This window comes from Xiphophorus hellerii, chromosome 11 (assembly GCF_003331165.1).
Source record: "Xiphophorus hellerii strain 12219 chromosome 11, Xiphophorus_hellerii-4.1, whole genome shotgun sequence".
Taxonomy (NCBI): domain Eukaryota; kingdom Metazoa; phylum Chordata; class Actinopteri; order Cyprinodontiformes; family Poeciliidae; genus Xiphophorus; species Xiphophorus hellerii.
In genome coordinates, this window is record NC_045682.1 from 1,601,777 (window position 1) to 1,627,668 (window position 25,892).

The window sequence follows — 25,892 nt, forward strand, 5'->3', positions numbered from 1 at the left end:
CTTCTTCAGGACGCCACTTAAGAAGTGAGATTCATATCAGTAAACTGCACACAGTAACATTTAAATATGTTTTGGGACTTACTGAAATTTATTGACACTCTTGCGGAAAAAAAATAGCAGAGAAAAGAATAAATATAACATTTCCGAAAATGCAGTCAGTTTTATTTTGCATTTAACATCAGTAAATGTTGTTGTCTCAAAATTCATCTAGACAACAATAAAGCAAAATTCTCATCATAGTAAGACATTTTTCACAATAAATGATGAACCATACGATAAACTAGAGTTTAGACATTATAAACTTTCAAGTTTAGCTACAGACTCTCAATTAGACTTAGATTTAAACTAAGTCCTGGACTATTCTAACAAATGAATAGTATTTCATCTAAATCCTTCCATTGCAGTTCTGGCTGGATGTTTAAAGGTAAAGGTAATTTTATTTATATATCACATTTTCAGCAACAAGGCAATACAAATTGCTTTACATGAATTAAAAGGAAATACAAACAACAAATAAACCAAAGGAAAGAGCAAAAGAAGAAAAATAATATAATGTTGATATAACTAGGTGTACCTGTTCAGGGTTGCTAAGTATCCTCTGGTCTAATTCCATTTCTGGGTTGGAAGAACAGTAGTCTAAAAAGTAGTCTAATAATGTTGATCCAAAGTATATAAACTAGATTCTCCTATTCAGGATTGGTAGACAGGTATAAGTAAGTATCCTCTGGTCTAATTCCTTTTTTGGGTTGGAGGAATAAGAGTCTAACAAGTACTGTAGTTGCTAAGGTAGTTTTTCTGGGTTCTAAGTTTGTTCTAATCCTTGTTCTGGGTTGCTAAATAAGTGTAAGTAAGTATCCTCTGGACTTGTGAGTTGCTAGATAAGTATAAGTAAGTATTCTCTGGACTTTCTAGGTATGCTCTTAATTTGTAAAAGTAAGGAGTACTCTAAGTAATAATAAAAACTAAATGTTTCTGTTCTGGAAGATGTTTTTTGGGTTTAAGTTCTAATTATGTTCTTTGTTCTAATTATTTTTCTGGGTTGCAGTAATAGGAGTCTCTCTGCATAATAATCTAAAAATTAATCTAAGAAGTATAATATAGGTCTAAATAGTGAGTACTCTACATTTTCTAAAAAATTAAATAAATAAGCTAGAGTGACTAATCAAATTCCTTTTCTGCGTTAAAAGTGAGTACTCCACAGATTTTAAATATTAAAAGGGGAATGAAATAAAAAGAGGAAAAGACACATTAGGGCACATGGCAACATTCAGACAAAACAAATACATGAGTGAAGGCGGTGATATCACAGGGCCATGAAACCACTTTGCTCAGCCTCCCGGCAGAAGTCCGATAAAGATGTTATCAAGGCATAGCTTTGGGAGTGCTCAGCTCCACAGTTGAATGGATAACAAAAGGGGCTGAGGTGGGAAGGAGCGTTATGTTTAGATATCTTCAAGTTCTTACAAAAACCCCCCTCAAAAAAACATGCAGTCTCTTTTTCCCAATAAATTTATATTTTTTGGTGTCTGGATAATGAGTAGTTTCAAAAGCCGCCCGAATGTAACGTCACAAATCAATAGGCAATGCCCCTCACCTAGCAACCCCAGCAAACTTCAGTTCATCACCTAGCAACTCGGAGCTCCAGCACACTTGGGCTGGTTTTACCACTATATCCGCTATACAATGGCTGCAGGAAAAGACGAGAATTTTATTGTTGACTAGCCATCCAGAAACTATTTGCTGCATTTTTGTTGGTTGTGCATGAGGCTCTAATGCTGCTTTTTGAAGATGTATGGTTGTGTAATTGCACATCTGTTTGCAGCCATTTCATGTGCAAGTGTAAACGTTGAGTGGGGGTGAGGGTGTCCAACAGCAGCTTATTTGGATTTAAAGTGACAAGAGCCCTAAAACAGGTCTTTCTGAAAGGAGATCAAAATAGGCAAAACTGAGCAGACTAAAATTACATTATATGAGAACGATTTTGTGAAAAAAAAAAGTAATGTGCATAGGCCTGTCACGATAGCAAATTTTGCTGAACGATTAATTGTCTCAAAAAATTATTGCGATAAACGATAATATTGTTTGAAGACCTTTTTACACTGATGTAATGGAAATGACGTAATAATGCATGCGATTTCCTGCCAAAGATAGATACACTTTATTTTCAAAATAATATTTAACACTGGAACTGATAAACAAAATAAACAAAACAACCAAAAACAAAATGGATTCTCAGTTTCCATTAACAAAAAATGTACTTGATAAAAACTAAAAAACATAAAGCCAAAGTGGAAATAAATACTGCATTCAACCTAAAGACTGCAGATTATGAAGTCTGTATACTATGTTGCCCTTCAGTAATAATTAGATTTAAATAGAGAAGATGGGCACATCGACTACCTGATGCAATAGTTCACACTACACGAATTTTTGCTCCTTTTTTCCCCTTACAACAATCTTAGAACGTTGGTCTTTCTAAGATTGTGTGGTGTGTTACGGTAGATCGTCGTGGCCGCTCCGATCTAAATCAGGGGTTTCCCCCGACTGGGATCTTAACTCAACCTCTTGAATGTGACAGGTAGCCAATCAGAAAGCGCGGATTCTCCTCCGTGCTTTCTGAGGGTAAATTACGTCGGGGAATCCCAAACAGCTAGCGGACATTGGAGATGATACGTGGAAACAATATTAATGTTTATTCAACATGCAAAGAATATAGAAATGACAAGGGGAGGAGTTGGAGCGAAATTGCTAACGCAGTTGATAAACCCGGTAACTTTTCAGCTGTTCTTCGTTAACGTGACGTAAATAGGTTCTAATGATTTTCATTCAGTCAGGACTTTACGCTGACACTAGCCACATGCATTGCAGGTAGATTGTAGTAAAACATTGATTAATGCCTGGTTTTAAAATTAGTTCACTGGACTTGTAGCCATTATTTTGTGCCCATTGTTGGACACCACCCGGCAGGACCGAACCCGATCGAACCGTTATACCTAGGATTTCTGTCGGCTGTGTGGTCTGTCAGGTTTTGAAAATGGGCCGACAATCGGCCGACAGCTCTAAGATCGTGTGGTGTGCACTGGGCTTTACACTAAGGAAATGAGGAAGGAGGGTCAGTGGAGAGCACCGGAGTTGAGCCTTTTTTCATTCGGTGTCATCAACAGAAAGAGAAAAAGGCCGGAAGAGACGATAATGCCGATAATTGAAATGACGTCTATAGTTTTAATTTATCGTACGATTAATTGATTTATTGTTTATTGCGACAGGCCTAAATGTGCATGTTTTGTACAAACCACAGACCCATCCTAACATGTTCAATTGAGCGTAATAGGTCATCTTTAAAAGCTGTAAAATAGACTACAAATTTATCACCATCACAATACCAGAGTGTGCAACATTTGTATCTCAGATGACTGTTTTGTTGTGCAGTAATTGTTGGCTAATATTGTTGGCTAATATGTTATAAACTTGTATTTTATGTGCTAGTGTACTATTTAGCCGGACAGAGTCTCACAACAGCAAATGCTCACACCGGACACAAATGTCTTTGCCCAAAATGATAAAGGTCACAGAGTGACGGAAACATGGAAGAGAAGAAAAACGTAAATAAGGATTCATTGCACCTGATATCACCATCACAAGATTTTCTTTAAATATCCTGCAATCTTAAGTAAAACTTTAATTTACCTTTTGGAGGTTTTGAGATAGAGATTCACCAATCCCATTTTCTCTGCATAAATAGCCTTGTTATTTACAAAACTCCCCCAAAACATTCGTATAACAAAACTGATGTTTTGTGCTTTTCTCCATCTGCAGAGAAGATGAGGCGAGACCTGAAGGCTGCAGTGTGTTTCTAAGCAACAACAATACAGCGTTCGCTCAAACACACCATGGGCTACAAGGTAAAAGGTTTGCCGCTTTGAACATTTAAAATAATCACACTAGTGTTTAAGACGAAGACGGTTTTCATTCATGGATTGTGAAAGCTTAGCTGGCTCAATGTGGATGAAGATCTGGCTGATTCACTGCAATAGCAGATGCTACAGATGCCACGCTTGTTTCTTTGTTGTGCATACTTGTGGTTGTATGAATCATTCAAGTTTAAATGGAAGAGTGCAGAACATAGAGGAATTATTTCATTTTATGTACAGTATATTACAGAAGTCAAGAGGTGCTAAAGAATAGACCCTTTATTTTGTTTGTTTACTTTATTATCATGTCTAGGTCTGGATCAACAAGGCTTTGTATGTTTCTCTCTAAGGGAAAAGGTTTCAGGCTTTTGTTTCTGAGTAAAGTAAAGTTTAAATTTCTTTTGGAAATCAAAGTTCCAGAGTCTGGAGGAAGAGTGGAGAGACACAGAATCTATTTTAGTAGAACTCTATTGGGAACTTTCCTCACACATTGATAATTTTTGCGTCTCATTCCTCTGGGTTTTATCAGCTCGGGAACAAGGCAGCATCCAAACACTTGATGCTTCCGCTTGTTGAAAAGTTTATGGAAATTAAAGTGATATTTTCCAGCGGGACTTGGTACCTGGCCATACTGTCGTGACAATAGTGTCAATGTGACTGAATGACCAGCACATGGGTCTGACTTAAATCTAATAAAGACTCTATGGAGTATTGTTAATAGGAGCATGAGCAACACTAGAGCCAACAATTCTGCAATGATTCAGCCATTTCATACATTTTATTGGTCTTAAGCAACATTGTCATTTTCTAAGAAACTGATTTCTAACTTTTCTCTTGCTGTAAGTCACAATCAACATTTTAAGAGGGGTTACACTGATAAATCAGCCTCAGTTTCCTTGACTTTGAGAACTCGATCTTATCCACCAATCTAATCTACCTCTGCAAAGGTCTGAAAGTCAGCCGCAGTCTCCTTCTGCTCTGTTGTGAGGGAAGACTGACAGACCCACCTACCAGGTCATATCTGCACATATATGGTTAACAGTCACCCCACTGTTGCTAACTTAACAAATGAATATCATATTGATTTAGTGGAAGACTGATTCTACTAAAATGTACCACAGAAAGCAATTTCTATCTGTGGCAATTGAATTGTACAGCTTCTCCCTTACAGTTTGGCAGCACTCATATGTTTTAAAATTTTCTCCATAAGTCACATATTTGAATTATTATTTTTTTACTTGTATGTATATCTTTATAATTTATGTCATGGTTGTCTTCTTATTATTTTTATATTATATTCTTTTCACGGGTTTATTATGGCTGCAGCTGCAACATAAGTATTCTGAATGTGATATTTAGTGACTTTTCAGACAAAATAATTGGTATTGTTAAAACTCAGAATTGATTTTTAACAAATTAATCAGGCTTTTAAAAATTGGCCAAAAAACTCTTAGTTATATGAAAAAAGACAATTGAAACATATCATTGTTTGTAGCTAACCTATAGACATGAATATGTGTCTTACTACTTTATTTGCTGAAGCAAAAATCACACTTTCTGAATATTACAGTTTACTGTTGGAGTAATCAGCACATCCAGCAGAATAAGATTACATTTGCAGAGCAATTTTGTGTAGATAAGAGTTAAACACAGCATTTCAAGTAACAGTTGAAATATTTCACTTCATGAAATACTGTGTTGGAAATGTTCACATATTATTAACCAGGCTCATTTAAATCATCTTCCTGTATTCTGCTGAACTCCAGTTGCACATCTTATATTAATGTGGTTTGAATCATTGCTTACGTTTCTCCCCTGCAGCTGGATTGAGTTCATCATCAGGATTAGGTAGACATGTCATGTTGCTGGCGACCAATCAGGTTCTGCGTGATTTGATGTTTCGTTGATACCTCCAGACACAACAGTCTGATGCTGTGTCAGTCTGCTTGTCAAGATTAAATTGCACACTGCTGTAACAAACACTCAGACTGTTGCAATTCATAGCTTTTACTCTACTTCATACGATCATACACAGACATCTGCAGGATTTTTTTAGGCCTTATGTTTCAGACGTGTTAAAAAAGGCTACATAATTGTAAGGCTGAAATGATTAATCATATTAATAATATTAATCATAATCAGTCATGATCAATCGATTATTGAAATAATCCTCAACTAGTTTAGCAATTGACTAATTGCTAATTGGAGTATACAGACTCAAAAGAAGACAATTTGTGGAAAAACCCTTTACTAGGAGCAGTAATTAAGTTTTGCATTTAAGATAAAAACACCTTTGTCTGTAAATATAGTTGAGCCAAAAGTCCTCAAGTGGCATAGTTTTAGCTTCAGATTTACTACTTATTTGGTTAAATGAGAATGTTCTATTTTAAATATCCAATTCATCAATTGTCAGAATAATCAATAAATTAATTGGTTGATAAAGTAATCATTAGTTGCAGCCCTACATAAATGTGTGCTTTAGTGATGTCCTTTGAGGGGACGTTCTGCATTTTCCCTCAGAATAAAAACAGATAATTCTTTCAGTCACTTCAAAGACTCAAAATCCAGAATAACCTCTGGGAGATTAATGTGAATGTCCTCTGCAGAGAGAAAAATACAAATGTTAGTGAAGTCAGGGACTTGAAGTGAGATCTGTTGACAGATACCAGTTAAAATCAACATCTGTCTCTGACATTGTTCCAAATCTTACACATAGTCTTTTGTTTCACAACAGCTGTGTTTGATGGTGATTTACACCTATAGTGAGTCCAATATGAAAAGTAGACTGAAAGCTGTGACAAAATACAGTCAGTTTCCTCTCTTCAGTGCTACTTAGGAAGTTACTTAAATTACAATTTAATTTCCTAGCTTAGATGTATTATAACCAAATAAAGAATGTATTACTTACAATTTCCCTGAGAGAAAATCCCAAAAGGATTAATAAAGAGCCTGTTTTGGGTCTCAGTGAGTAAATTGCTATTATTTCAAGAATAAAACAAACATCAGCACAACAACAATAGCATTTTACCTTGGGAGAGGGGATCTAGTATAATTGACCAACCAGTCAAATATAATTTTAGTTTACCAAAATTAATTCATTAGTTCATTAATTGATATGCATTAATGAACAGCTAAAACTCAAAGATTAAACTGAGAGCATCAGATTGTAGCAATGGTAACAAAACAATCTAACTATGAAGAATGTTCATTGAACTTTTACAAAGTAAACTTACCAGATCCTTAAAATCTTAAATTTAAATGTTAAACAATTTATAATCTTTTAATTAAGCTGTGCTGAAACCATTAAATCAAATTAAACAGCATTGATATTCTCTTAGTTAATTCATACCTTGGGCTGGTTCTAAATGTGATCAGCATTACATCATGTTTTTAGATCCACTAACTGATGACTTGATTTGGATTTAACAGAAATTCAAATAATTGATATTTATTTTGTGTTTTTTTTTAATTTGTTCTTTTAAAACTATAATTGTGGGTGTAAATATTTTTGATTATGTCTTCCAGTGACATAATTACTCAGTAGTATTTTACATTTCCTGTCAACTTAACATTGTTTAATACAAAAACATGGTGCTCCAACCACTGGGCTTAGCAAGTTTTCTGGGGGAAACCCTGCATTGTCCAACACTGTGGAGTGCCTTTCTGTCATAGCTGTTGGGCTCAGAGCAAAACTTCATAATTCTTTTCTTTCCTGAGTTGTATGGTAGGGCTGACTGCAGTTCACTGCCCTATTTTGTCTTTTTACATTTTGAACTCAGCCCATGCAACCGACCGCACCATTCCTTGACCCCGTTCAGTTCTATGCCCATATAGCAATGGAATGGTACAGTTAGGGAGGAGCTACTGGCGTCATACAACACAGTCCATTGATTGGACAATAGAAGAACGTCACTGCTTGCCACAAGCACAAGACATAAACACCAGAGGGCTTTTCTTTCACCTCATCTCCTTAGACGTGAAAGAAAAAAAAGACACAAGCAAGTAGTAGTAAGGTTTGGTAGACGTAGAACTTCAAACATTCCTCACTATTGTTGACAAAAGCGCTATTCAGAGTGAGCTCAATGGATCTGTGATAAATTAAAAGGTTTTGTGTTAGTGAGTCAATACCGATTTGCCGGGAGCCCAAGTGTAACAGTGTTTAGGTTTAAGTTGTAGAATCCCACTTGCTTTATATGTATCAGTGCAATGGGGAAATAGCGCCCCCCTCTCTATATGTTGCTGGCTCCTGTACTCAGTGCCAGTCTGTGAAAGCTGCACGAGAGGTCAGTTGCATTCTTCAGCACACAGTATAAAAGTGTTAGCAACATAATAAAACATAATTTTTACTAACTTAGACAAATAGTATGTAATGACTATTTACTACATGTGTGCCTGTCACCAATTTTTGTACTTTTAGCTTTGTTAATATTGTAAAACACTTCATGTGCTAAGTTAAAAGCTAACATCTCTGTTGTAGTGTCCTGAGTGAAGCTGAGCCGTTGCACTGATTTGAACCCCGATATGTTTTCATTCAGGTACATCATTTATTATTGTATTCGTCATTGTACATTGAAAATATGAATGTTTTACTGTAATAAGGGCCAGTCTGTGAAAGCTGCACAAGAGTGTGCTGAGTGAAGCTGAGCCGTTGCACTGATTCAAACCCCGATATGTTCTCATTCAGGAAATAAACTGCCTGATCACCGAGAAACTCCTTGTCTTCATTAAAAAATCTACACAACGCAGAGTCGAGGGGTTACTTGGGCTGGCCTAGTACAGTGAAGTGAAGCAGAACCCGGTTACACAAGTTCCATGCATCCTGGCATTGACACTCTAGCAAGATTCAACCTGGTTTACATTTTCCCAAAATTTGGTTTTGTGTTTTCCAGTCTCAAAAGGTAATCTGAAGACACCAACATGGATCATGGAAAATCACTGTTAGGATTACGTTGTACAAGCTGCTACACCACTAAAGCTTAGTTACAGACAATGTTTCCTAATAAAGGTGGGGTTTGGGAGGGTGTGGGGGGATTCTTGGTTTTGTAATTTTTACCATGTTTTGCATAGTTTTTGTAGAAGAATCCATTTGATTTCATATGTCCTAGCTGATGCCTGATGATCTGAAATCTGTATCCAAACTAATCCACAGCAACACGATAAACAAATTTTCATAAATGTTTGATTAATTGTGGAGGATTTTATATATTTGTTTCTATCCTCATTTTCCTCAGTACCTCTCATGGGATATTAGGGTGTTTTCAGGTCAGATGACTTAGCGTACCGTTCCCCGGGGGGTGTTCAGAGGTTAAACAAACTTTTACACTCAACAAAAGTATAAACGCAACACTTTTGTTTTTGCTCCCATTTTCCATGAAAAGCGGCCCCTCTGGTAAGGTCCACTGGGGGCTCGTTCAAATTTATGTTATAGTTTTCGGCGAGTTTTTTTTTGTGGGTTAGTAAGTATTGTTAATGTAACTGGGAAGCTAGTTTGGGAATCTTAAGTTTGGTTTTGTTTTTTTTTCTCTTTCTTCTCTTTTTCTCTGGTTTGGGGTAAGTTGTTTGCTTTCATTTCATCTGATGAGTCCTGTGGTAAGTGCTGATTGTTGACTGGTTTGTGCAATTAAGTATGGCTGATCTGAACTGATTCCCCTTTAGGCTTCAGTGTGTCTCCCCTTTGGGATTCATGTGCTCAAAAACAGTAGTGTGAGATCATATGGTTGGAGCAGTTGTCTCGGGGGCACAGCCATAGTGTTGGGGGGGGTTGCCAGTTTGCTGGTCGCTTTTTCCACTCTACTGGTATTTAGTGCATAAGTACCCACCGTCCCTGATCTCTGAAGACTAGGGTTGAGCTAGTTAGTTTCTGATAGGCAGTTAGAGGGGAGGTTCGGGTTGGTTGCTTTGTGTTGCACAGATTGTCAGCAATTTACTTAAAATTTTGAAACACTGTTTTGTGATTAAGAATTTAGTCATGTCTGTTGAAGACTTTCATAAATCTCCATCAGTAGAATTTCTGGAGCAGTGTTCTAGGGAACAATTAGTAAAAGTTGCAGAGCACTATAAAATAAGTGTCGGTGACAAACAGTTGAAAGAAAATGTTAAAGCAATTTTAAGGGAAAACTTAATTGAAATGGGTGTTTTGTCTTTGCCTTCAAGACCTGAAGATTTGGATTCTCAGGTTGTAAAGCCCAAACTTTTGGATTTTGAACAACAAAAAGAGATGTTAAGATTAAGAATGCAACTGGAGAAGGAAAAGGAGCTGGCCTTGGAGAATTTACATCAGCAAGCAGATTTGGAAAACGTTCTTGCTTTGGAAAAGATGAGACAGGAAACAGAATTAGCAAAAATAAAGGTAGAAAGTGAGAAATTAAATCTGATGAGAGGAGGGAAATTGTCTGTGGAATCTTGTGTTATGGAGTCAAAATGTAAAGCATCTGATATTTTAAGTGACTTGCGTTTGGTGCCCAAGTTTAATGAAAAGGATGTTGAAACTTTTTTCACTTTGTTTGAAAGGGTTGCAGAGACAAGAGACTGGTCTGATTCAGACCGCATAGTTTTGCTTCAGTGTGTTTTGGTTGGTCGTGCTCAAGAAGCTTTCTCCAGGTTGAGCTTAAATGATGGCCAGGATTATGCTAAGGTTAAAACTGCAATATTGAAAGCATATGAATTAGTCCCTGAAGCATACAGACAGAAGTTTAGAAACTGGATGAAAGGTGACAAAACTTATGTAGAGTTTGCAAGGAATTTGGAGATTCATTTTAATCGATGGTGCACCTCTGAGGTTAAAACACTTGGTGACCTCTGTAATTTAATGGTTCTGGAACAATTTAAGAACTGAACAAATTAAAGTTGTTTTTACATGTTTGACAAAGCTTGTGAAGCTATTGGTGCATAAGTGTGCTGTACTGGTGCAGAGTTATCAAATACATTTGTAATTCACTACATTTTTATATGTGTTTAAATAAGAAAACATTTTCAGTCAGTTCAGCACTGTTTTACCTATCAGATTGGTATCAGCCAATACTGAACAGATATCAGCGTTGAAAGTGAGAAAAAGCGGATCGGTGAATCCCTATGTTTTTGGCCTTGAAATGAAACTGGCCCGATATTATTATTCAGGTTTATTTGAATGTTGTGCTGCCTGTGCTGGTGTTTTTTGGGGGAGACAGGGTTGGTTTTGTCGTATTTGTTTGGGCATCTGATAGTTAGGCCTGTCGCAATAAACAATTAATCAATTAATCGCATGATAAATAAAAATTATCGACCTCATTTTAATTTATCATTTCTCCTTGCCTTTTTCTCTTTTTATTGATGACACTGGATGATAAAAGGCTTTTCATGACAGTCTGAACAACATTGGTCAGATTTTTTTCAAATGTTACCCAGGCCCCATGGATATCTACGGTGGCCCTGAGGTGCAAAGCACAACAACATTAACAAAAACACAACAACATTAACGGAAACACAATTACAAATTCAAAAACACAACAACATTAACGGAAACACAATTACAAATTCAAAAACACAACAACATTAACAAAAACACAACAACATTAACGAAAACACAACAACATTAACGAAAACACAACAACATTAATGAAAACACAACAACATTAACGAAAACACAACGGAAGAGGTATGTCCCAGTGGGAGACCTAAGAAATCGCTGATTGGACTACAGCTCGTTTTACTTTTGAACCGGAAGTTACTCTGGTGTGCTTCGTTTTAATGAGAAGCGGGAATACGGTCACGTCGCAATGTTTTGCCCAAACTGTGGGAAAGAGCTGGTTGAGCCGTCACCAAACTTCTGCAGCAATTGTGGCAAGAGGTTTCAACTTCAGGAAATATTTATGGAAGATACTCCACAATGTTCAAGTAAGTTAATAAGCATAAAGAAATATTTATGTTTCTTATGGATGTAGCAACTTGCTAACGTTAGTGGTCTCCAGACCGTGTCCACTGTCATTTAGTTGTTCATTGTATATGCAGTTAAAAGTACACAAACTCGATATAATACAGCAGCATGGTATTAGCCATATATAGAAAAAGCCCATCTAGGGACAAGTGCTGCGAATTAGCTGTTGCTATTGCACTATGACGTAAACATGAGACTGCTGTTTTGTTCAGTTTGTCTATGTCACTGTATGTATGTCCCTACCAAATAAACCAATTAAATTAAATTAAAAATAGTAAGGTCCGTTACAGCCTTAGGCACTGTTTCTAGGGTAATTTGTGTCGTTCATAATATATATCGTCTGTTTGCATGATTGTGATGTGCAACATTTTTTCTTTACTTTACTTCTAGCACAACAGGCTGTTCCATCCTGCCCTGCACCAGCCCTCAGCACCTTCCTTGAATTCAGAAAAAAGAAAAATGAGGAGCAACAAAAGTATTCTCTTGGGAAAAAGGGGTTAAAGCAAAAGGAAAAAAAGAAAGTTCGGGTAGGTCCGGTTTTGTTCCGACCAAAACAAGCAGCTTTTAAGTACCATAATAGACTTGCTTAAAGAAAGTTCCACGTTGTCATGAAGTGGTGAGGTGAGGGATGGTGAGGCAGAGGCAGCGGACCCAGGTATGATGAATGATGAATTTTAATTGAAGAAACTCAGTCCAAGACAACGAGCAGCAGGCACAAGGACACACTCACAACGAATAGCACAGACATTGACGACGACCCGACGAGGAACAAGGAACACAGGTGGAGTTAAATACATGGGAGGGTAATGACAGAACGAGACACACCTGGGAACAATCAAGGGGAGGACAGGACAACGAAGAGACTCAAGGACACAAAAAACTCTAAATGAACACAGAAAACACAGACCCTGACACACGTAGCTAAACTATACAGAATAATTGTTTAACAGTAACAGCAAACTGTCAATTAATGATAAGTCAAAACAGTAAATCATCTACTGATTAATTATTGCGTAATAATTTTGCAATCATTATTCTGTTTGCATCAGTTCAAAAGTAAAAGCTTGAAAATGACTGATAATAGTTAATGGATCTATTTGGATGTTATTGTAACATAATACAGGAGGAATATTAAAAACAAAAAGAAAACAACAGAGTATTCTCTAAAACAAAACATTGCTCAGTTTTCCGCATAATTTTTTTTTGTTTTCAGATATTATATATAAGATAGATATTAATATTGGCTTGATGACCATTCACAAGAATGGTCTAAAGCCACAGCGTGGAAAAACCATTTTGCTTGCAACAGATCCAGATGTCTCTGCCACACCTCTGCTCAGTCTTGCTGCTAAAAAAATGAAGGACTTCAACAAAGATATAAAAGATGGACCTTTCCTCCTTCTGTACCCAGATGGGACAGAGGTTATTAATATCCCTGGGACACAAACACCTTTTACCCTTGCAGCTTATAAGGCTGAAATTGGCAAGTCATATCAAAGGATCTCTCTTTTCCTCGGCTTGAAAGCAGCAGTTCTTTTGAAAGGCCCGATTTCAGCCTGTCTCAACAAATGTGAAATCACAAATGCACAACATGTTTATGCTATTTTTGTATTCATAATGAAGAAGTTGTCAAATTGATAGTTCTGTACTTCTTCTTATAATAAACTGCTTGTTTTATAGGTCCTGGAAGCTGAATCAGATGAATCTCTGCTAAATGTAATTTTTCAAAACAGCGGGATGTTCCAAACTGCTTCAGAAGTGTGAAGACTTCTGAGAAGAAAGCTTTTGTAGAGGAGTATCTCAGATGGTACATCCTTGACAGAAACCACAGTGCCATTCAACGGTAATTACTAAACAGTGAGCTATTAATATTATATTATGTTATAAAGATTTAAAAACTATTCTAAAGTTCGATGCTCAATACTCAAGATCAATGACATATTTCCAGTTGTTCACACCTGCCACTGATATCATGACGTAATTTACTATGAAAAACTAATTGGGTATAAAAAATTGTGATCAAATTATAGATATGAAATTACTTGATCAGATATCAAATTTAACAAGCTTCTTTCCTTAATTGATTTTGTTTTTTATCTTTGGTTGGTAACATCTTTGTGTGTCCTTCTGAAAAATTATGTGAAATGTTGTAATATATTGAGCAATACTTTCCAAATTCTGAGTTTCACCACTTTTATCATCCATTCAGAATTTTATGTACAATAGGTATCGTCTTCTTTTGTCATCATATATATATATATATATATATATATACACTGCTCAAAAAAATAAAGGGAACACTTAAACAACACAATATAACTCCAAGTAAATCAAACTTCTGTGAAATCAAACTGTCCACTTAGGAAGCAACACTGATTGACAATCAATTTCACCTGCTGTTGTGCAAATGGAATAGACAACAGGTGGAAATTATTGGCAATTAGCAAGACACACTCAATAAAGGAGTGGTTCTGCAGTTGGGACCACAGACCACTTCTCAGTACCTATGCTGTCTGGCTGATGTTTTGGTCAGTTTTGAATGTTGGTGGTGCTTTCACACTCGTGGTAGCATGAGACGGACTCCACAACCCACACAAGTGGCTCAGGTAGTGCAGCTCATCCAGGATGGCACATCAATGCGAGCTGTGGCAAGAAGGTTTGCTGTGTCTGTCAGCGTAGTGTCCAGAGGCTGGAGGCGCTACCAGGAGACAGGCCAGTACACCAGGAGACGTGGAGGAGGCCGTAGGAGGGCAACAACCCAGCAGCAGGACCGCTACCTCCGCCTTTGTGCAAGAAGGAACAGGAGGAGCACTGCCAGAGCCCTGCAAAATGACCTCCAGCAGGCCACAAATGTGCATGTGTCTGCACAAACGGTTAGAAACCGACTCCATGAGGATGGTATGAGGGCCTGACGTCCACAGATGGGGTTTGTGCTCACAGCCCAACACCGTGCAGGACGCTTGGCATTTGCCAGAGAACACCAGGATTGGCAAATTCGCCACTGGCGCCTTGTGCTCTTCACAGATGAAAGCAGGTTCACACTGAGCACATGTGACAGATGTGACAGAGTCTGGAGACGCCGTGGAGAGCGGTCTGCTGCCTGCAACATCCTTCAGCATGACCGGTTTGGCAGTGGGTCAGTAATGGTGTGGGGTGGCATTTCTTTGGAGGGCCGCACAGCCCTCCATGTGCTCACCAGAGGTAGCCTGACTGCTATTAGGTACCGAGATGAGATCCTCAGACCCCTTGTGAGACCATATGCTGGTGCGGTTGGCCCTGGGTTCCTCCTAATGCAGGACAATGCTAGACCTCATGTGGCTGGAGTGTGTCAGCAGTTCCTGCAAGATGAAGGCATTGAAGCTATGGACTGGCCAGCCCGTTCCCCAGACCTGAATCCGATTGAGCACATCTGGGACATCATGTCTCGCTCCATCCACCAACGTCACGTTGCACCACAGACTGTCCAGGAGTTGGCGGATGCTTTAGTCCAGGTCTGGGAGGAGATCCCTCAGGAGACCATCCGCCACCTCATCAGGAGCATGCCCAGGCATTGTAGGGAGGTCATACAGGCACGTGGAGGCCACACACAATACTGAGCCTCATTTTGACTTGTTTTAAGGACATTACATTAAAGTTGGATCAGCGTGTAGTGTTATTTCACTTTAATTTTGTGTGTGGCTCCAAATCCAGGCCTCCATTGGTTAATAAATTTGATTTCCATTGATGATTTTTGTGTGATTTTGTTGTCAGCACATTCAACTTTGTACAGAACAAAGTATTCAATGAGAATATTTCTTTCATTCAGATCTAGGATGTGTTATTTGAGTGTTCCCTTTATTTTTTTGAGCAGTGTATATATATATATATATATATATATTTTTTTTTTTTTTCAATCATTGTCAGATTAATCATAGGTATGGCACATGACATGAATAATTTTTCAATGTGATTTCTAAAAATATACTGTTGCATGACACAATTTTGGTTTTTTTGCACAGTGAAAACATTTTTTTTTTTAAGTTTGAAATGATAAATTTTTACTTTTAATGATGATTTTTGAGCACTGTGAAAGGTTAGCTTTACTTTCTATATTTAATTTTCTTTTCTTTTTAGACATATTGTACTACAATGTGGTTCACATTTACACAGGACTTAGAATACTTCATATCTATGCTATGAATAAAGTGCAGTGCGTATGTTTTTATCCTTAACAGATTCAAAGGTGGACTGGCAAGTCTAGGTTTTTTCGCTGCACTGCAACAGCATTCCAGTGTCCTGTCCCCAGTCCTTTTTTTTCTCTGCCAAGGCCCTGACTGCTTCAGACTTGGAGACCATGTTCAAACCAGATCTCAGCCCAGTAGGAACCAATAGGCGGCAAAAGGAGGGCAAAACAATCGTCTTCTGGGCAGATTATTTGCTTGATTGCGAAGGTTAGTAAGGACGGATTGTGTTTTATTCTAAAATTGTTTTTTTTCCCTTTGTTTTACTAGGAGGAAAGCATACATAAAAATAAATCATTTGTGCAATGCATTATCTATTAACTACATTGTTTTTAATTTTTCAGAGAAAAACACTGCTGTATCTCTAGAGGAAGTCCTGATGTTTGCTACAGGTCTGACAGTGATTCCACCAGCAGGCATGATGCCATCCCCACATCTTGAGTTTTTGAGTGATTCACCCTTTCCTGTTGCAAACACCTGTGCAAATACACTGAAACTGCCACTTTTGGAATCTTACGCTGCTTTTAGGGCTAACATGGACTTTGGAATACAAAATGCTCCGGGATTCGGATTCTACTGAAACTGAAAGAAGAGATTTCTTGGCAGTCTTGTTCTAATGCTGTTGGCATTCAGCTAATTTTGTGATGGTTGCTCCATGGGTCAGACCATGTTGTTCTCTATTTCTGGGTGGCAAAGCCTTGCCATAATTTCTGAAAAGATTAGATAATATGATGTCCGTTTCAAAGTGATAGCTTTGAAAGGGACATCAGCTCATGAAGTCAACAATCTGTTAGGCAAATTCTGTATTTTTTTTTAGAGTGGTGTATGTCTGGTTTAGGTTCACAGTCCGGGTATTTGTAATATGTCCATAATATAGTTTTTTGTATCATCTTAAAAGGGGATACACTCGGCTTTCATTTAAGCCAAGTTTTGAATCTGACCAACTCAGGTCACCAGAGCTTGTTAAAACAAAATAACATGAATCCTTTTCGCCTAACCAAGAAACATTGTTTGTAATCCAATGGTATCTAGGGACACAAGAGTTGACAACTGAAATACTCAGACTAAGAAATCCTGAAATGTACCAAATCTATACTACCATGCAGTCATGTTTTTATGTGGTTATTATGGATTACATAATGGTAGGCTAATCTAAAAAAAACTGTATATGGTATACATTTCCGGATTTCTTAGTCTGAGTATTTCAGCTGTCAACTCTTGTGTCCCTGATGTCCCTGGATACCACTGGACTAAAAACAATGTTTCTTGGTAAGGCAAAAAGAGTTTGTGTTATTTCTGTTTAACAAGCTGTGGTGACCTCTGAGTTGGTCAGATTCAAAACTTGGCTTAAATGAAAGCCGAGTGTATTCCCTTTTAAGATGATACAAAATTTTATATTGTAGAGCTTTGACAAATGCCCGTATCGTGAGCCTAAACCAGACATACACCAGTCTCAAATAACAGAATTTGCCCAAAGGGATTGTTGACTTCATGAGCTGATAACTATGAATAAACTGCCACTTTAGAAGGGCTATCATATGAAAATATCTAAAAATAGATAATATTTTATGTTATAATGTTCTTACCATAACAATGAGTTTTCATTTGAGTAAAATGAACAGGACACAAAATATTTAAAAAAACTTTATTCAGGTTGTTTGTGTCTACAGCCTTGCTATGTGTTTGAGGAATAAATACAGTTCCATAGCTGACTCCCAGTTTTGTGACTGCTGTTGTCCATGTTGCATGACTTGCTGTAGGTATTCCTCGATGTCTTTGTCACCACACAACTCTGTCACCTGACTTGCTTCTGGGAAAACATCCAGATCACTGTCCTCACAGGAAACCCACAATCTCTTGAACCATATCTGCAAAGTCAGAATATAATTAGTAATAGAATTGTGACAGATATTTTATATATTTAGTACAAGTACTTGTAATTGTCTGTTTTGTTTTTTTTTTTTTTGCTGACTATATGACACAGTATAAGTGAGCACTATCAGTGACAGCTTATACAGTGTATCACAAAGTGAGTACACCCCTCACATTTCTGCAGATATTTAAGTATATATTTTCATGGGATAACACTGACAAAATGACACTTTGACACAATGAAAAGTAGTCTGAGTGCAGCTTATATAAGAATGTAAATGTATTCTTCCTGCAAACTAACTATATACAGCCATTAATGTCTAAACTAATGGCAACTAATGTGAGTACACCCCTTAGTGAAGATTCCTATAGTGTCAATATTTTGTGTGGCCACCATTATTTACCAAAACTGCCTTAACTCTCCTGGGCTTGGAGGACATGTCAAAGATGTTTTATTGGGTTTAGGTCTGGAGACATGCTTGGCAAGTCCATCACCTTCACCTTCAGTAAAGCAGTGGTCGAGGTGTGTTTGGGGGCTTTATCATGCTGGAACGCTGCTCTGTGACCCAGTTTCCAGAGGGAAGGGATCATGCTCTGCTTCAGTATTTCACAGTACATATTCAGGTTCATGAAATGTAACTCCCCAACACCTGCTACACTCCTGCAGCCCGAGACCATGGCATTCCCACCACCATGCTTGACTGTAGGCATCACACACTTCTCTTTGTACTCCTCACCTGACAGCTGCCACACATGCTGGAGACCATCTGAACCAAACAAATTAATTTTGGTCTCATCAGACCATAAGACCTGGTTCCAATAATCCATGTCCTTTGTTGACATGTCTTCAGCAAACTGTTTGCGGACTTTCTTGTGTACGGACTTAAGAAGAGGCTTCCTTCTGGGGTGATAGCCATGCAGACTAATTTGATGTAGTGTGCGGCGTTTGGTGAGTACTCTTAGAAACCTCTTAGGGGTGTACTCACTTTTGTTGCTGGTGGTTTAGACATTAATGCCTTTACATAGAGTTATTTTGTGGGAAGAATAAATTTACACTGTTATGTAAGCTGTAATCAGACTACTTTTCATTGTGTCAAAGTGTCATTTTGTTGGTGTCATCCCATGAAAAGATATACTTGAATACCTGCAGAAATGTGAGGGGTGTACTTACTTTTGTGATACACTATACATTAACAGCTAAAGGTTACTTGTACATAGATAATAGATATCTTAACTTGTGCTAACAGCACTTCTGCATTATTATGTAATGTCAAGTATTATTTCTATTTGTGAAGATGTCAATTACCTGTGAGGCAAGAGATAGAGTTCGTTTGCAATCCCCCCAGGACATGATGCAAGTCTGCTTGGCCGGATCCTGTGGTTATTCCAGAGATTTTTGCATTCATCCAGGTCTTTCTGCAGAACTCTGGTGAAGCAGAATCTGAGCAAGCACTGGTGCTCAACGCTTCCGTTGAAGTTTCCGGAGTCTCTTAAATCTCCAAACAAGTCCATCCAAAACTGAGACCTGAGGATACATTGAATTAGAAACGGTTCTGTTCTTTTTCATATTAAAATGATTAAAAGATTGTCTGTCTTTCTCCATGTCCATAACATTGAAAGCATGCTCTAAATCTATGTCAAACTGAATATCGCATACTAATTTTCCACGTACAAACTAAAAATTTGTATAACATCTGTAACCAAACAATGAAAAATTCTAATTTGGAAACAAAATATTTGCTAAAGCCTTATGAAAATAAATGTTTGAAACTAATTCAATATGGCATGTTAACTGGCAAAACGACAGCTATGTGACTGCCAACTCCATAGGCACTTCCTATGGAGTTGCCATGACAACAATAAACAAACCACAAGCTTAGAAGTAGCTTTCACCTCATCCCTTATTTATAAACAGTAAAAGTATGTAACGTCTATTACTCCATTACGATTTTTGAGTACTCTACCCACCTGTGTGTAATACTAAAATTAATATCACAAATATGTATTGTAGTACTTACTGCAGAACCTGCAAAATTTGCTTAACTAACATAGAGCTTACGTGTATGTTACTAAAGTCATCAGAACCTTGTTTTTCACACGAAGAGTTTGGACCTACTTTACAAATCCTTTTAAAACTCAGACCGTATGCTTCCATGGATTTCAGACCGTGATCAGCTTTCGCTGTACTTGACATCTGAAAAACACAGACACAAACACCTTCCTCTTCTGAAAAAAGACCACCATGACTCGATGCGTTGATTCCCTGTGGATGATCCGTAACTGTGGCTTGATGACCCAGCATAATAATCCGTATGCGCATGGTGGAGGGTACACTGTATTGCTGTATTATGGTTGGTCTGAAGCATGTCCAGTATCACCTCATATGTATGTCCTGAGTCAAAAGACTCTCGAATAGCAGTAGTAAGGTTTGGATCACCGAGAACATTCATGTTATTAAAAAACACGTTGTAGCCAGAATAACTTCCGGTTCAAAAGTAAAACGAGAAGTAGTCCAATCAGTGATTTCTTAGGTCTCCCACTGGGACATACCTTTTCCGTTGTGTTTTCGTTAATGTTGTTGTGTTTCCGTTAATGTTGTTGTGTTTTCGTTAATGTTGTTGTGTTTTCGTTAATGTTGTTGTGTTTCCGTTAATGTTGTTGTGTTTTTGAATTTGTAATTGTGCTTCGTTAATGTTGTTGTGCTTCGTTAATGTTGTTGTGCTTTGCACCTCAGGGCCACCGTAGATATCCGATATGTATCCGATTCAAATGTGACTTAATGTCCAGGTTGCATTCATCAGACCTGAACATCATTGATAGTCAACAAATGTCTTTATTCTGCACCCTGATACACGCAAGTGGGAAGAAAAACAACAACCATGGCGGACTATATTAAGGATTAAGTTGTTAGTATGCTGGCTTCAGTCGGACAACAACTTCAAAATTGTAATATATGCTCCACCATTAGCATCCACGTTTACTTCCGCAAACACTGAGCACTACTTCTTTTTTATGGCGGTTGGCAAAAGACTAAGCATTTTCTATATGACGTTATTGTGCCCTCTACTGTGCATGCAGGGCACTTTCAGGTCATTTGCAGTTTACACTGGAGAACACATACACGTCGCATATATTTGGAAGTGTGAACAGCCATGGCAAAAACATCGGAATTGGGTCACTTCAAGTTGCAGTGTGAATAGAGTCAGAATTCGGTCTGATTAATCATCAGTCTGATGACTCACACATGACAGTTTTCAAATGAATTACCATAGCAATGGAACACTGAGGAGGGCAGAAATGTAGAGAATTACAGAGATGGAGGAACACTTGGTTACAGAGGAGGGCTGAGTTGGTAGTTAGGACGGAACACTTTGTGTTGTCGGCTCTAAAATCTCTCTAGTGTGGTACATCACTTCCTGGTTCTACTCCAATTTATCCTTCCACATAAAATAGTTCCATTATGTTTCACCATATGCTGTAATCTGTTTAAAATAATTTGGTGATCCACTTTACCAAAGGTGGCACTCAGACCCAATAGCACAAGGACTGAGAGCTTGTGTGAATCCAGATTACACCTAAAGTCATTTACAATTTTGAAAAGGGCAGTCTCTGTACTGTGGGTCGTCCTAAAACCAGATTGATACTTTTCTAAAATGCCAGTGTCATTTAAAAAATTATTTAATTGAATAAAAACATCCATCCATGCATCCAACCATTTTCTAACACCCTTGTCCCTAGTGGGGTCGTGAGGGGTGCTGGTGTCTGTCTCCAGCTAACGTTCCGGGCGATAGGCGGGGTCACCCTGGACAGGTCGCCAGTCTGTCGCAGGGCAACTGAATAAAAACAAGCTTTTCTAAAATTTTACTTAAAAATGCTAAGTTGGATACAGGTTTGTAATTATTAAAACCACTACGATCCAGATTACTCTTCTTCAGAAGGGGCTTTATCACTGACATTTTAAAGGGTGTGGGGAAGACACCCATCTGAAAAGAGCAATTTACAATACTTAAAAATTTCATATTGAAAACATCTATAAAATGAATGAAAAAGTAATGAAGAAATTGGGTCCAAGATGCAGGCGGTTGGTTTGATTTGAGAGAAAACTTTGCTGCGTATCTCTTGCATCAACAACAAAATTGTCCAGTGTTTCCAGAGGTAAAAAACAAACATTCAGTAGATTTAAAACCAGTATTTTGCTCAGATTAAATGCTAGCTCTAATTGACTCGATCTTTCCTCAGAAGTGATTTGCAAACTGTTCACAAAGAGAGTCAGTTGGAGTCTGTGAATAGTCAGTAAAGTTAAGATTAATCAGATTACCAATGGTGGAAAACAAAACTTTATTATTTTTGTTACTGTTAATTATTTTGGCAAAATATTCATTTCTTGAATTTTGGATTATGTTAAGCTGTTCACACTGTTTGTCAGTAAGTTGCTGAGTGTATTGTTTCTGTTTGCTTTGTACCTCAGAGCATTGAAATTTCATAATTCATAATAGATGTTATCTAAAAAGCCATTGCTGTTAATTTGTTTTCACGAGACTGCCAGGTGGGAAGCAGAATTAAGCAGACTGTTGTTGTGGTCAGCCATGTTGAAACTGTTGGTTAGCGTTCTGTCACTACAATACAACAGCAGCTGAAGGTTACTCAAATGTGAATAAACCACAAAGATCACATCAGGCGGGCCGCTGAATTGAAACTGAGCAGAAAGAAGGCAGTTTATCAGTGTCTGTATTTACTGTCCGATGATCATTCTACCAGTGATGGCTGTGTCTTGAGAGCAAGGTGGGTAAAATTAGCTTCTAGTGATAGTTAAATGTGCTGTTGGACATTTCTGCAGTGTTAAGGGTTTTCTCATTGAACAATAAATCATCAAGCAAAACAAATTGAAAAATTAATTGGAACTGCTAGGACTCTGTTTTTGTGTTTGGTTTTGCATCTTTTGCATCTTTTTCAGCACTATGTTTTAGTTCACTTTAGATGAGCCCTTCATGGTCATTTTAGTTTTATTATTTGAGGTTATTTATTGTGGTTAGAATTGTCTTGTTTTGTTATTGCTTTCCTCATTTCCAGTCCTTCATAGTGTTTCGAGTTAGGTTTATTTTTTAGTTACTCTAGGTTCTGTTATTCTTATATGTCTCAGTCTATGTGTACCTTCCTTTAGTGGTTCCAGTTAAGTTATTTCTTAGTCAGACCTTCTAGCTTCCCCCATAGTGGTTCTAGTATTTCTTATCTGGTTACTTTAGGTTTAGTTCTGTTATGTCTGTTTCCATGCCCATCTTCCTTCAGCATCCCAGTTGGGTTATTTCTTAAGTCCTTCTAGCTCCCCAGATAGTGTTTCTAGTTTTCTTATTTTGTCACTTTAGGTTTAGTTAGTCATTTGACTGAATCTATGTCCATCTTTCTTTAGTGATTCTAGTTAGGTTATTTTTTTTGTATACTCTAGCTCTATGTTCCTTAGTTGTTATTGTTAGATCAGCCTTGTTTGGGATTGTTTATTTTTTCCCTCAGGTCTTTTTCTCTTGCAGTTTATCAGGTTTTCTTTAGTCTTTATTTAGTATTAGAAGTATTTTCAGCTCCCTGGTGTTTCCTCCCCTTTGTATTCCCCAGGATATTTTCTTAGCTTCCCTGTTCCGCCTTCTCCCCGCAGCCTCAGCTAGCTCCTGTGCCACAATTTTAAATTTTTAATGGCTATTCAAAACGGCAAGATTAATTTTATTTATGTAATGGTTCAATTTTGTTTTTTTAAGTCAATTGGAATTGGAAAAAAAATACCTGAAACGAGATGTCAGTTGTTGATGATGTTATTCAAATGTGATGTAAAAGAGATTTCTTTGTTGTTTTTATGGGCATATCTTTTATGAAAAATTCTCTTACAAAAAAAATGTAGTTTCTCTTTATGCAATTTACTTTCTGTTAAGTGATATTTGTTGTTTAGATTCCCGGAGCAGCGATGGACAGGGTCAGCTTGCTGTGGCGTCTGAGGCGTCGCGCTCGCCGTGGAGCCATCTGCATGACCTTCTTCTGCATCTCCATGGCTCTTCTTTATGCCCTGTGTGCTGAAAATAGTGTGCCTGTCACAGATGCCATCTTTGGTGTGAGAGCACGTACCAGGGCTCAGCCTCGTACACACTCAGTTGTCAAGGTTTGTTGCCATTCTTCATTCTCGCTGATATTAAAGCTCCATGTCTCCATGTCAGTACAGCATGAATGCTGTACTGATTCAGGACAATCTAATAAAAACTCTGAAAAAAACTTACAAATAATGGGATATTTTTGGATAAACTACCTTTATTTCCTCTGAACAATAAAGAAACATGCTTGAAGTATGTCCTCATCACTGTGACCTGCTCAGGTGCTGCGAGGCGGAGCAAAATCAATCTACGCAGACCCTCAGAAGCACCCGGGTATAATTGCAGGTGACCCTCACCGCCCAATCCCCGTCTTGTCTTCACCCAACCACACCAACGAGGACTGGGCGTCTCCACCAAAACGAGCAGCAAAAATGAAAGAGTCCTCAGGTTTTTTTTCTCACTTGCTGCCAGGCCCTTTCACACGAGCACTGGAGACTCTATTCGTAGGCCGCCGTAAAGGAGAGCTAAGCGGCAAATCGGGCGACTCTGAATTCTTCGGGTCTAAAGGGATTTTAGGAGATGTGTGGAATGATGAGATGTCCAGCAGCATGCTGGGAAACAGGCTGAAGAAGGTGGTGCAGAACTATCAGGTGAGTTAATGCTGCCTCTACACTCATCAGATGAACTTATTTCTTTGCGATTGCTTGCAATAATTCATGGACGTTCTACCAGGCAATGAATAAATACGGCGTAAAGGTGTCTGGACCTGGTGGCAGCTCCAACCGGCCGAAACTGAGTGGCAGGGAGCTGCTCTGCCAGCTCAAGGAGAAGGTAGCGGTCACCACTTTGACTTCTGATCATGAGCCTTTCTCTGCGTTGGCCTGGGCTCCCTTGCTGCTACCCCCACAACAGCTGACCTCTGACTTAGGGCCATACAAAAGTTGTGCAGTGGTGTCGTCTGCAGGGTCGCTCCGCAACTCCGGACTAGGCAAGGAGATTGGTGAGCTGTCTCATTGTAACAACAAAATAAAAATTCTAACCTGAAATCAGGATTATCAACATGTCTTCCAGGCAGCAGCTGAACCGGGTGCTCCACTGGTGAAAGAAGAAAGAACCCAGTGCATTTAAAACAATTGAATCAAAAAATTACACAGAGTAGAGTTCTGGTCCATTTCCTAAGGCTTGAATATTCAGACCTATAAGGCCTACTGAGAAAAATGTCTACATTATGTCCAGTATATACTGTACATTGACATGGTTTCCAGTTGGTCTCTGTTTTGGTTTGTGAAGCATGTTTTGAGTTTTTGTCTTGTTTGATGAACCGTTGTGTCAACGGTAAAACCACCTTGCCAAACAGTTCCGCTCGGATGAACAAAGTTTGTGTTGCCGAACAACTCAGAAACCACCAAGGGTTGATTCTGAAATAGAAACTATATGATCACCATTGTTGCAGTTTTCATTAAAGTGAATTTAGAACGGGACTGTTATGCTAAACCTACTTTAAGGTTTATATTATGTTATATTATTCTCTCATCAAAACATACCCAGAGTGTTGCTTTGATTCTTTCATGCATGTTTTAAGAATCCTTGAATTTCATCTGCAATAACTCTGAAGAATCTTTAATGAGTTACAACAACATTTAAATTCTATTAATTAAGTATTATTGAATTGAAAGGGTCTGAAAGGGTAGGAGGTTCTCAAAGAGACAGAGGAAAATTTCAAGGTGCCAGATACACCTTTGATGCAAAGTCAAATGTCTTTTAAGTTGTTTTTGATATATACAGCATTTTCATAACTGCGGGTAACATAGTTGATTGTGCTATAAAACATCACTCTGTTTGGAAAATACCGCCCATTAAAATCAACTTCCCCAGAGAAAAAAATCCCTGTTCCAGAGCAGATATG

General features: G+C 38.0%; 1 protein-coding gene and 2 long non-coding RNA genes across 3 annotated transcripts in view; all 3 read left to right on the forward strand.

The window, feature by feature from the left end:
- Positions 1 to 25,892, forward strand: part of st6gal1 (ST6 beta-galactosamide alpha-2,6-sialyltranferase 1) — a 32,331-nt gene that overhangs the window by 1,064 nt on the left and 5,375 nt on the right. The window contains exons 2-5 of the mRNA XM_032575515.1: positions 3,817 to 3,902; positions 23,851 to 24,057; positions 24,268 to 24,636; positions 24,719 to 24,986. Coding sequence (XP_032431406.1) covers positions 3,891 to 3,902; positions 23,851 to 24,057; positions 24,268 to 24,636; positions 24,719 to 24,986 — 856 coding nt within the window. The 5' untranslated portion in view covers positions 3,817 to 3,890. The remainder of the gene's footprint in view (positions 1 to 3,816; positions 3,903 to 23,850; positions 24,058 to 24,267; positions 24,637 to 24,718; positions 24,987 to 25,892) is intronic.
- Positions 11,462 to 12,348, forward strand: LOC116727871 (uncharacterized). The gene is made up of 3 exons (XR_004340878.1): positions 11,462 to 11,630; positions 11,702 to 11,783; positions 12,214 to 12,348. It is a non-coding gene; the product is annotated as an uncharacterized LOC116727871 (long non-coding RNA).
- LOC116727869 (uncharacterized) lies at positions 13,554 to 17,677 on the forward strand. Its single transcript, XR_004340876.1, has 3 exons — positions 13,554 to 13,666; positions 16,130 to 16,253; positions 16,388 to 17,677. It is a non-coding gene; the product is annotated as an uncharacterized LOC116727869 (long non-coding RNA).